This window comes from Meriones unguiculatus, chromosome X (genome assembly GCF_030254825.1).
Source record: "Meriones unguiculatus strain TT.TT164.6M chromosome X, Bangor_MerUng_6.1, whole genome shotgun sequence".
NCBI lineage: Eukaryota > Metazoa > Chordata > Mammalia > Rodentia > Muridae > Meriones > Meriones unguiculatus.
The window spans coordinates 145500906-145513631 of NC_083369.1; the positions used below are offsets into that span (position 1 = coordinate 145500906).

Below are 12726 nucleotides of genomic sequence, written 5' to 3' on the forward strand. Positions count from 1 at the left end.
CAGAGTGAGTTCCAGGACAACAACAGCTACACAGACAAACTCTGGCTCAAAAGAAAATGAACTAAACCCTTAAATCTAAGACCTGAAACCATTACTAGAAAAGAGAGAGAGGAACACTTCAAGACATTGAAGTAGAGAAGGACTTTTGGGAAAGTATCTCTATCACAAAAAGCAAAAGGAAAAATAAGCAAATGAGATTATATCAAAATAAAAAGTTTCTACTGAGCAAAGGAAAAACTCAGCAGACTGCAGAGAGGACCTATAGAGTGGGAGAAAAATCTTTGTAAACACATATTTTAGAAGGGGATGATATCCAATCTACACGTTACTCAAAAGAATTTCATTAACTAATTTTTAAAAATGGGCGAATGATCTAAATAGTTCTCAAAAAAGAAATAAGTGGCTAACATATAAATTAAAAAGTACTTAATATCTTTAACTATCAGATAATCAGGAAGTCAAATGATATCCCAATTTGTCCCAAGTGGCTATGTTTTTTTTTTAAATTAATGCAGCAATGATATGGAGAAAAAGGAACTGTAGATAATCTTATAGGAAATGTAAAATTAGTAAAGCCATCATGAAAAACTTATTTTCAGAAATAGTTGTGTCATGTGGCCCTTTTATCTCTCTTCTATATATATATTCAAAGAAAATTAAACCAGTATACAGAGATACCTGTACACTTCTATGTAATGGAGTGCTATTAACAAGCACTAAGATAATCGAGTCACCTTAAGAATAGAAAAATAAAATGAAATACATATATATACAATAGAGTATTAGTCAGCTGTTAATAACCAAGTTCTGGCTGGTCACCATGGTGCATGCCTGTAATCCCAGCATTGGGAGAGGCAGAGGCAGGTGGATCTCTGTGAGTTCAAGGCCAACCTGGTCTACAACACAAGTCCAGGATAACCAAGGCTACACAGAGAAACAATGTCTGGGAAAAAAAAATAATCCAGTTGTTATCTGAAGCAAAATGTATTGAATTAGAGTGCATTATGCTAAGTGAAATGAGCCAAGCACAGTACAATAACTGCCACTTGTCTCATACGCAGAAGCTTAAAACAAGTCAACCTGAAAGTAAGATGGTGACTACTACAGCTCTAGGAGTACAGAAGGTGGGTTTACTCACCACAGAGTGTATGTAGTTAATAAATAAAACAAACTATCGACATTTAAAAAAGTCTACACTAAAGTATTCTGAGGTAAAATGTCACTGTATATGAGATTTGTTTTAAAATCTTATACATTTTCTTTAAAGAAAAACTAATTTTGCAAACATATTACAGTTAAATCTGTTAAATCCAGGTCATGGGCATATGGAAATTCATTATTATTTTTTCTCTAATCTTATGTATTTTTGAAAAATTTTAAAGTTAAGGAACCATGAAAAGGCAGCACTTACCCTTTATTTTCAGAATCTCGAGCCACCATTACAAACGTTGCATCCAAAACAGGCCAGAATTCATTATCAATGTGCACCTAAAGAAGAAAGAAAAGAAAAACAAAGTTGTAAAGAATGCATTTACTGGGAAGACCTACCACAACTGTGACAGTATACATTATTATTATTATTATTATCATTTACTATATAGTATAGTCAATACCTTATGTGAATATGGCTAAAATCAGACCCCAAAGAACTAAAAGTACTCTAAACTTAGGCTTTATCCAGATGTTATATTAATGTCAAAATTAAAACCCATTACTACCAGTCTTGTTTAATTTTTATCTTATTTATTTATTTTTATGTTCATTAGTGTGAGGGTATCAGACCACCTGGAACTGCTTACAGACAGTTGTGAGCTGCCATGTGGGTACAGGGAGTTGAACCCAGGTCCCTTGTAAGAGCAAACAGTGTTCTTAACCACTGAGCCATCTCCCCAGCGCTACTACCAGTTTTGAACTTGCTATATAAGCAATGATAATCTTGAATTCATGATCCTCCTGCTGTGGCAGGACAAGTGAGCAGGCATCATTAACTATATATATATATATATATATATGTTAAGAACATCTGTCTCACCCTGTCCAGGGTCCAGAGAACACCATGGAAAGAGGATGAAAAAAACAAAAAACAATCTAAGAGCTGGAAGACGGGAAGGACGGCTCTGGAATTCTATGCTCTGGACATGTCATGGCTGCTGTACTCTTGAACTCAAAGAAGAGCTGGTGACCACAGGAGACCTGCACAACACTGTACCTATCAACTTTCCACCGTGAAAAGGAGCTACTGGCACTTAATGGCTGCTGTGGAAGGAGTAGTACATTTCTCCATGACATAGCCACTGGCTAAGTTTGCTCATGTTCCAGGAAATAAACCCCCCCCACCTATGCTTTTACATGTAAATCTAATTCAATCCAGTGGGTCACCAAAAATTTACATGAAAATAGGAGGAGGACTTGGGAAAAAGAAAGGAGGTGGTGGGAGGGAATCCAGAGAGGATTACAGTGTCTGTGTGTGAATATGTTCAAAGTATATGATTTTATATGGAACTGTGAAATACTAAATAACTATACTTATTACAAGCCTACAACAACCACAAAGTTCTACCAACTCCTAAACAAGACGCTTACTCTGGCCAAGTTTGACAAGGAATTCCGAGGCTTCTAAACAAACACTTAAAAAAGAGAGTCATGGGAGACAGACTTCGGCTCATTTAAAAGGTAGCTCCAACAGGTGACAGACTCCAAAGAATTACTCACAGGGTTTACCTGTGAATAATAAAGCCCAATTTTCCAGTAGTGTTTAAGATGAGACACAGGAACCCCACTAAGACAGTTAAGCACCAATCAAGAATTTACATTTTGCATTTGCAAAATGGACCACAGGGGATCAGTTCAGATGATCTGAAGACCTGGGATTCATAGTTCCTAGTTTGGAATTATTACTATTAATTATTTGTGTTTGCCATTACCCGTGCTCCACCTGGTAAATCATTTAACTACCCTAAAGACTCTTAAAGACATTCCTTGACCTTACCTGTATCCAAAGACATTTTTGGTTTTGTCTAGGAAAGAAGAAACACTATAGGGAAGGGCTCTCTAACTTTAAGCCACCTCATCCAAGGAGAAATGATTTTTCTATTTCTCCAGTAAGAAAAATAAATCCTTCCATTAGGTTGATCTTTAGCACGTATTTTGTCATAGAAATAACAAAAATAACTGGGCAGAACAGATAGCTCCATAGTTAAAGGCATTTGTTGCTCCTGTAGCCTCACACCATCCGTCAGTAACCTCAGTTCCAGGGAATCCAACAGGCATGCATACAGTGCACATACATGCACTCAAACAAAGCATTCATGCACATAAAGTAGAACAAAACAAAATTTTAAAGAAAGAAAGAAATAAAGAAAGAAATAAAGAAATACAGCAGAAGTAACCAATATGGAAAACTGGTATCACGAAGATGGCTGTGATAAACCAGACTGTGAAGTTCTTGGATCCTTGAAAATGATTTACAGATAGAATTTAGTTTGGAGCATTGGGCTAATTTAATGGGCCATTCAGCAGACCAGAATGTTATTGGAAATGTGGACAGTAAAACAGTGTTCATGGGGTTTCAGATAGGTATAAGGCTTCTGTCAGGAGCTAGACCAGTGGATATTCATTTTGTATTCTGGCAAAGAATCTGGCTCATTGTGTATGTGTATATCCTGCAATTTGAATGACCCTTAATTCAAAATTAATGAGGTAAAGCCCTATGTAATGGCACACACCTTTAATCAAAGCACTTGGGAGCTAGAGGCAGGTGGATCTCTGTGAGTTCCCGGACAGGCTGGTCTACAGAGAAAATCGGGACAACCAGGAAGAGACTGAAAAACATGTCTCAAAAGAGCAAAATACTAACCAAAATTAGTGAACTGCAGCCTCATACAGGACATCTGTATCATCACCCAAACCAAGATACACAGCAGAAGAGAGGTTAAAAATAATGAAACAGCTGGAGGCGGGGAAGAACGCTGTGAAATGCTAGATATGCTGTGGCTGTTGCATTTGTGAGCTCACAGCAGCTATGGTTATCTGTACAAAACAGGCTGTCAACATTCCATTGTTGATGGGCAGGAGCTACTGGCAGTTAATAGCTACTAGGTGAGGGAGGAATCATGTTTTCACGGGTGAAGCCACTAGTATGTGGCCTTTTCTCCAGTAAGTAATCCCCCATCTGAGCTCACGGAAGCAACTCTGACTTAAACACTGGGTCTTAAAGGAAGGGGACTTGTTGAAAAGGGGTTCAAAGGGAATCGGAACAGAAAAAGGTACAAATGATCAAAATACATTACATACAGATAGATATGTGTATAATGATGCCACCGCATGCCTCAGGTAGTAGACGTGGAGGTACAGAGTTTAACGGTTGCTCTGCTGTGTTTCAGTCTTGATAACTTCACAACAAAGAATTAAAAGAAAACAAGCATAGAAACACAGTAAAACCACCATCTCCACAATAAAAGGAACTAACATTCATTGGTCACTATTATCTATCAACATCAATAGACTCAGCTCTCCAATAAAAAGACACAGACTAACAGAAAGGTTGCTGAAACATGATCCAACATTCTGCTGCATTCAAGAAACATACCTCAACAACAAAGAAAAACTACTTCAGAGTAAAGGGCTGGAAAAATGTTTTTCAAGCAAGCAGACCCAGAAAACAATCTGGGGTAGCTATCCTAATATATAATAAAATAACTTTCAACCAAAATTAATCAAAAAAAGATGAGGAGGGGCACTTCATTCTCATCAAAGGAAAAATCCACCAGGACATCACAATCCTGAACATCTGTGCCCCAAATACAAGAAGAGCACCTGAATTTGTAAATGAAACATTATTAAAGCTTAACTCACATATTGATCCCAACACCTTAATAGTAGGAGACTTCAACATTCAACTCTCACCAAGGGACAGATCATCTAGATAGAAGGTAAATAGGGAAATAATGATACTTACAGAGGTCCTAAATCAAACAAACCTAATACATGTCTACAAAACTTTTCACCCAAACTCAAAAGAGTATACCTTCTTCAGCACCTCACAGAACCTTCTCCAAAATTGAACATAGTCAGGCACAAAGCAAGTCTCAACAGAGAAAAGATGATTGAAATAATCTCTTGTATACCATCAGACCACCATGGCCTTAACCTAGACCTCAACAAGAACAGAATTAACAAAGAGCCTACATATATATGGAAATGAAACAACTCTATACTCAATGACAGCTTGGTCAGGGAAGAAATAAAGAAAGAAATTAGAGACTTTCTAAATTTCAATGAAAATGAAGGCAAACTTTGGGACACAGTAAAGCAGTGCTAAGAGGAAAGTTCATAGGACTCAGTGCCTTCAGAAAGAAGTTTGAGACATCTCATACAGGCAACTTAACCACACACCTAAAAGTCCTAGAAAAAAGAAGCAGACACACCCAGGAGGAGTAGATGATTGAAAATAATCAAACTCAGAGCTGAAATCAATGAATTAGAAACAAAGAAAACAATTCAAAGAATCAATGAAACCAACAGCTGGTTCTTTGAGAAAAATCAAAGAGATAGACATACCCTTAGCCAAATAAACAAAAATGCAGAGAGAAACTATCCAAATCAGCAAAATCTGAAACGAAAAGGGGGAAATAGACAGTGAGGAAATCCAAACAATCATTAGTTCTTACTATAAAAGCCTATATACCACAGAATTTGAAAATCTAAAGGAAATGGACAATTTTCTTGATAGATTCCACTTACCAAAGCTGAATCAAGATCAGGTAAATTGATTAAATAGTCCTATATCCCCTAAGGAAATAGAAGCTGTCATCAAAAGTCGCCCTTCTTAAAAAAGCCCAAGGCCAGCACAGAATTCTAACAGACTTTCAAAGAAGAGCTAACTCAAATTTTCTTCAAACTATTCCACAAAATAGAAACAGAAGGAACAAATTCCAAACCCATTCTATGTGGCCTCAGTCACCTTGATACCAAAACCACAGAAAGACCCAACAACAACTGACAGTTAATTCTTCCATCCATATACCCATTAAAGGGTATATTGGGGCATGAAATGTTAAAGGTAAGAAACACCATTTAAAATCTTGTCAGGTTCCCAGAAATCTTTGTGAGTCTGACCTGTGATCATACTAGTAGAACTGGAGATAAAAAGATTCAAGAGATAAAAAGATAGATGTTTCCTGCTTAGATGAGAGGGAAAAACATACAGCATAAGCATAAGCATGTATGGAATCAATTCCCAACTCTGAACAAACAACATTTCAATGCAGTTGGTCCACTTTCCTCTTGCTGTATGTTCTCACTCATCTGAGAAGTCTCATTTCTGTACTTTAAGAGATATCAGGGTCTTTCTTCAAGCCCTTTAGCAGCACTTAAGTCTGAAAGTCACTAGGAGGGAGTAAGAAAAGCAGCCTGGAGCAGGGAGCCCAAGTGGCATTAATAGGATGGATACTCAGAGAGATGGCAAAAGCAATGGAAGCATGTTGCAGCCTAACCACAACGAAGAGGATGACTATGCAGAAAGGACTTGGTTTGGGGGTATCAGAGTCCAAGCGAAGTAAGGGACATGACCACGAGGAATTCTGGCAGTGGCCCTGGTAAATGGGTTATATGCAGGAAGCTGGTCAAGTTAGTAAATATATTAAGGATAATGGAGTTAACTGGGAAAAGAAATTATAAATATATAAATGCAAACCATAGAGTGCTAAAGTAAAGTTGAAGCCACTAGTTTCCATATACAAAGAGATCAATTAAGTGAACAAATGTCAATGGACATATGTGGACATAATATCCCAACTCACCCAAAAGAGAGGATACAGGAATAGTGACAACCAGTAGCAACGGCTACTCTTAGCACATAGACCTTGTTTTCTAAATGTTCTCCTTTAAAAAGAACTAGGATCCCCTGGAAATTTGACTAACTGTCTGGCTGGGCCAGAGAAAAGAGAAGATGAATCTAGAATGTCTTACTGGTCAGAAAGTTAAGAAGTGCTCAAAGAATGATGGAAGACACATTTTTAAAAAATCCAGGAGGTCAGGGAGAAGGCTCAGTTTTGTTTTGTTTGTTTGGTTTCATTGGTATTTTCAAGACAGGGTTTCTCTGTATAGCCTTGGATATCCTGGGCTTGCTTTGTCAACCAAGCTGGCCTTGAACTCATAGCTATCCACCTGCCTCTGCCTCCCTGAATGCTGGGATTAAAGTTGTACACACCGCACCCTGCAAGAGATGTCTTTCTTTGTAGGAAATTTACACTAAAATACATGGTGGTCTGCAATTTACTCTCTCACCTAAGATTCAAGGAAAATAATTCTTTATATGGCATCTGTAACTTGTCTTTAAAACTCTTAAAGATTGTAGTGACCCAATAAGTTAATTTGGGGTACTTAAATGGACATAAGTGAAGGATTATTTATGCAAAAACAGCACAATATGCCAGTGACTACACCAATGAAAAAAATGTCTCAAGCTAAGGGAGTGGATGTAATCCCAGCACTTGGGAGGCAGCGACAAGTGGATCTCTATGAGTTCGAAGCCAGCCTAGTTTAAAGAGCTAGTTCATCTAGTGCCATGGCTACACAGAGAAACCTAGTCTCAAAAAACAAAAAGCAAAAAATAAAAAACAAATAATAATAATAATTAGAAAAAAAGAAAACTTCTCTTCTTTCCCCAGCAATCATTAACTATCTCTGGATACTCAGGGAGGGGTGGGGCCTCATAAGTCCTTTCTGCCTAGCAACAGTTAACTGTATCTAGGGCTTCCTTGAGAGGCAGAACCACCTAGATCCATTACCTCTCTATGATGGAATGCCCAAGGGCCCACTGTTACATAGGCCCTGTACAGTTAGTACCTCGCTGACAAGAGTGCAATGGCCATGTCATGCCTACAGAATAGCATTCCCTGACATTGCAGATAGAACGAGATCTAGAGTGTGTGCTTAACATGCTTGAGGCCCTGGGGTCAATTCCCAGGTTCAAGTTAGTTGTAAATTTTACAACTAAAAATCATCATAAATAAGGCTCATTTGGATGGTAACTCAATTAAAGAGAAATCTATATTATGAGAAAAACAATATGACAATAGACTTTTTTTGCCCTTTTAGAATACCCTCATATGTGCAGGGTTAAAAAATATTGCCCTTTTTTTCCCAAGAATTCATTGTCTACTTGAAACTGTTATTTGGAATACAAATACCAGTACCTCCTAAGCTGTCAAGATCCTCAAGAATCCTGCCGAATCTGTGAAACACAACAAAATATGAATTAAATAAAAATCACAATGATTTCCCATAATTCACCTTGAGATAAAGAAAGGGCTCTAAAATTGACTGTAGTGATACCTATACAAAACTATACTAAAACTAGTCATACCTTTAAATAGATGAACTATAAGGTTTATATCTCACAGTAGTTATTTTAAAAGAAAAAATTAAAAACAAATGACAACAATGAAAATAACAGTTTTACCTTACTGTGTTTTGAACAGTCAAATATTTCTCTCGTAGTGAAGGATCACTACCTAATGGTAGGAGAACTTCAATGTAACTGTCCTTCATTTTCCTCGGTGGGAGGTCTTTCTGCGATTTAACCAAAAAATTATCAAGTAACTTCCTTTCCTCCATTGCTTTTATGTGGTCTCTGAGAAGAAAAGGTAAGGTCATAAAGCAAGAACAGTGCTGTCCCATAATTCCAGTACCCATCCCCTCAAACAGGACAGACAGGGTAAATGGAAGAACTTCATTACCTTCCCATGAACCAATCGGGGAAACTGAACATTTTTGATGACATTTTAGGGTTGTAGATAAGAGTCTCATGCTCTGCCAACTGAGATAGCTGGAAACTAGGCATATGCCTAAGAAACACATACTTAGTGATATAGATACATCTAAATGAGCCACATAGTCAATGGATCAAAAAGTTTTTCCAGGAGTCTGAGATATCTCCCAGTGGTTAAGAGCACTGGCTGCTTGCAGAGGACTCAGATTTGACACCACTCTCACAAAATGGTTCATAACCACCTGTAACTTCAGTTCCATAGGACCTGATTCCACCTTCTGCCCTCCTCATGCACGGCACACACTTACTGCACATACATAAATGCAGGGAAAACACCAATCCACATGAAATATTTTTATGAAATAAAAGGCTTATCCACCAGGTGGTGGTAGTGCATGCCTTTAATCCTAGCACTCGGGAGGCAGAGGCAGTGGATCTCTGTGAGTTCAAGGTCAGCCAGGTACAAAGCAAGTCCAAGACAGCCAGGGCTATACAGAGAAACCTTTTCATGAAAAGCAAACAAACAAACAAAAAAAAAAGGAAAGAAAAGAAAAAGCTTGTTGATACTAGCATACTAGGTTCATAGTAGAACAATTGCTTGGGGTATGCAGTCCTGAGTTTAATACTAAGCATGAGAAAGAAGAAAAGACAAGAGACAGGATGATAACTGTCAGATTCTGTGTCCTATCATGCTCATATTTGTTCTCATAGTCTCACTTTCCTCTCCTTTCTCTCCTCTTTGTCTCTTTCTCCCTCCTCTATCCCCTCCCTTCAGTTTCAAAAAAGAGACAAATGAGAGAGAGAAAAAAAATGATACCCATAGAAAGTATGCAAAGCAGAAATGAAGGCAAAAAGGAAGAAAACATTTTTTGTTATTGTTGTTTTTGTTTTTTTTCGAGGCAGGATTTCTCTGTGTAGCCTTGTAGCCTTGGCTGTCCTGGACTGGCTCTGCAGAACAGGCTGGCCTTGAACTCACAGAGATCTGCCTGCCTCTGCCTTCTGCAGTGCTGGTATTATCACCTTGCCTGGCTCAAGAAAGCATTCTTAAAAGACAAAAGGAGAAGGAAAGATAAGGGTAAAGTAAAAGACAAAAGAGAAAAAAAAAACCAGGAAACTAAATGTTAACTGCACAATTACATAAGAAATCCTACCAAGTTTAAAAGATAAACTATTATTGCCAAAAGTTAAGCTTATAAAACATACTCAAGTCAGAGAAAAAAGTTAAATTGAGAATGTGAAACACTGTCAACACAAATAGCCCTTTGAAAGCCAAATTCCTGGGGGGAAAAGTAGATGTGAATTGTCAATTACTTTAGATTGGGTAGAAAAGAGTCAAAAACCACCAGGTACAACTTTTAAAAACTTTTGTTGCATCTTGACATTGTTTTAAACACGTCAATCCTAGTCTGACCACCTCCTCCTGCACCCCAGGAAATCTTTAGACTTCTACTAGGACCTGTCCTACCTGAATCTACCCACAGGTCCTTTTGCTCCACCTTCACCACCCAACTCTATACCCAGATGTTGGAGGTCCTCCTCTAGGGTCTAGCCTGATGAATACCTCCTACAACCCTATCCTTGTTTTTCTGCAACCTACCACATCTATCCCAGGTCTCACAAGCAGTACTTTGGCCTAGTCTGCACCTCAACCAACCTCTAGACTTCCTCCAGGAAGCAACCTATCTGCAAGTCCCTTCTGGGGATTTGGCTGGTGAGTGCCCCTAACCTACCCATCCAAGCCTTTTCTCAACCTCCCAGACTGAGCTGGGGTCTCACAAACAGTGAACCACCTTGGATCTGGCCTTTCCCTGCCTTCTCAGCAAAGGAGGTCTAGGCATGGGACAAGAGCTGCCCTACCCATCGCCCAAACCACAGAACTCTCCCAGACCATAAACCTTTTAATAAAGGGGTCAAGTTACATAATATATTAAAGTCAGAAGACTTGACTTCAAGTTCCAACTCTGACTTTCATTTTCATTATGTGTAAAAATGGAATATGTCCTAAGAATGTCACAAGGTTCCTTATGAGAATCAGCAAATACATCGAAACAAGTTTTGAAAACTCACAATATAAATAAATCACATTCTTTCACAGTGATGATGCAGCAACTGATTTATATGTTAAGATTTTGTTCCTTTCCCCCTATCAGAAAAGCCCTGTCTCCACACAGGACTCTCCATCCATGAGAGAGGATCAGCAACTAAGCCTACATATAACTTAGTATGATCCCTTGGGGTTGAAATACAAAAGTACATACCTCCAGTTTGTGGATACACCTACTATCTCCCCCAGCTTATTCCGAACTGAAAAAAAAAAATAGACTTTACTACATGGAACAAAGAAATAGTGAATGTGGGTAAGGAAAAGATGCTCAGGAACTAAGTAAAGATGCTCACATACTCAAAAGGCATCAAAAAATTCATGAATTCACATTCAATACCACAACAAACAGCTCAGGAGAGGGATCAGGCTTCTGCTTTCACAATTATACTGTTTCCTTAGTGCAAATTAACATACTTCTGGGCAATTACTGAGGCTTGTTTATATCCATCCATATGACTCCCTGTCTTCAGTGCTAGGATTACAAGTGTTTGCCACCACATGCGGTTTTTTGACGTGGGTACTAAGGATACTAGTCCATAGCTTGGTAGTAGAACAGTTGCTTGGCATATGCAAAGTTCTGAGTTCAATACTAAGCATGACAGGGGAGAAAAGGCAAGAGACAGGATGATAACGGTCAGATTCTGTGTCCTATCATGGTCATATTTGTTCTCACAGTCTCACATGTTCTTATGCCTGCATGACAAGGACTTTACATATTCAGCTATCTTCCGAGTCTGGAAACAAAAGATATTTATAAACAGAATCTCCACTCACCTTCTTATAGGCAGTATTGGATTAAATTACTTAGTTCAGCAACTAATACTAATATCCAAAACTGAGTTGTATTGAAATTGATTTCTTAAATATTTGCACAATTCTAATTAGAGCAGTTTAAAACAGAGAAAGGTAAAGCAGAGTGTAATTTAATGAATCAATGTCCACCGTACAAGAGTGAATTAGCTTAACACAAAATATTAAATGCTAAAGAGAAAAACTGAAATTAATTACCACACACCATGATTCCCATGGATAGTTAAACATGCTATATGGAAAAAGGAAAATAATTAAATTGTCAGGAACAAATTGAAATTAGAAAATAAACATACAATATTTCAAATAATGTTTTTTTCCTAGCATTTCAAAATACACATTCCAGCCACGGGAAAATGAATGTAGCTACACTAGTTCAATAATTAAATGATCAAAACCAGTTATGGTTAGAAAAAGATGTAATCTCATGGAAGTGGTGGCTTTTTTCTCAGAATGCAGAGTATACATCACCAACTTGGTGCACTAATTACAGTTAAATCATAAAGAATTGCAAAACATAACCATTAGTAAATTATCTTATTTCTGAAATTCCTCCTGAGTAAAAAATGTATACAAAATAGCCCAAACAGTGTACAGACTACTGATGCTCACTGACATAATTTGGTTCTCACTAGTTTGGTTAGTTTAAGAGTGGAGGGGCTGAGCACCAAGAATTTTCAACTTTATACACATTCCTCTCTCTTTCTCTCTCTCTAGACCCTTTAAAGAGGTCATAATTTTAATAAGTACTCCTAATTTCTAAGGAATGCGGGAGTCTGCATATAATAATAGTAAGTGAAACTAACTGCAGTTAAGCATATATTAACAAGGTCTCTCTAACATAACTACAGGCAAGTGTTTAGGTTGGTACAAATGGCAGGCTCATTCCCTACTCATGCACTAGATCTGTGGTCTAGTCTTCTGTACCTCTATACAGAAAGTGGAAATAAGAAAAGCTCAGTCCCCAAGGCTCCTCGGAACTACTCAGATTCTCACTCTGGTATCTACCTCAAGCTATTATGTGAACTATCTTCATTAT

General features: G+C 37.9%; 1 protein-coding gene across 1 annotated transcript in view; it reads right to left on the reverse strand.

The window, feature by feature from the left end:
• The window catches only part of Acot9 (acyl-CoA thioesterase 9), a 33114-nt gene that overhangs the window by 11650 nt on the left and 8738 nt on the right, over positions 1–12726 (reverse strand). Inside the window, exons 2-6 of the mRNA XM_060374734.1 lie at positions 11032–11077; positions 8465–8635; positions 8199–8236; positions 3412–3452; positions 1412–1488 (exon numbers count right to left, since the gene is read on the reverse strand). Of these exons, the coding sequence (XP_060230717.1) occupies positions 1412–1488; positions 3412–3452; positions 8199–8236; positions 8465–8635; positions 11032–11077 (373 nt within the window). The remainder of the gene's footprint in view (positions 1–1411; positions 1489–3411; positions 3453–8198; positions 8237–8464; positions 8636–11031; positions 11078–12726) is intronic.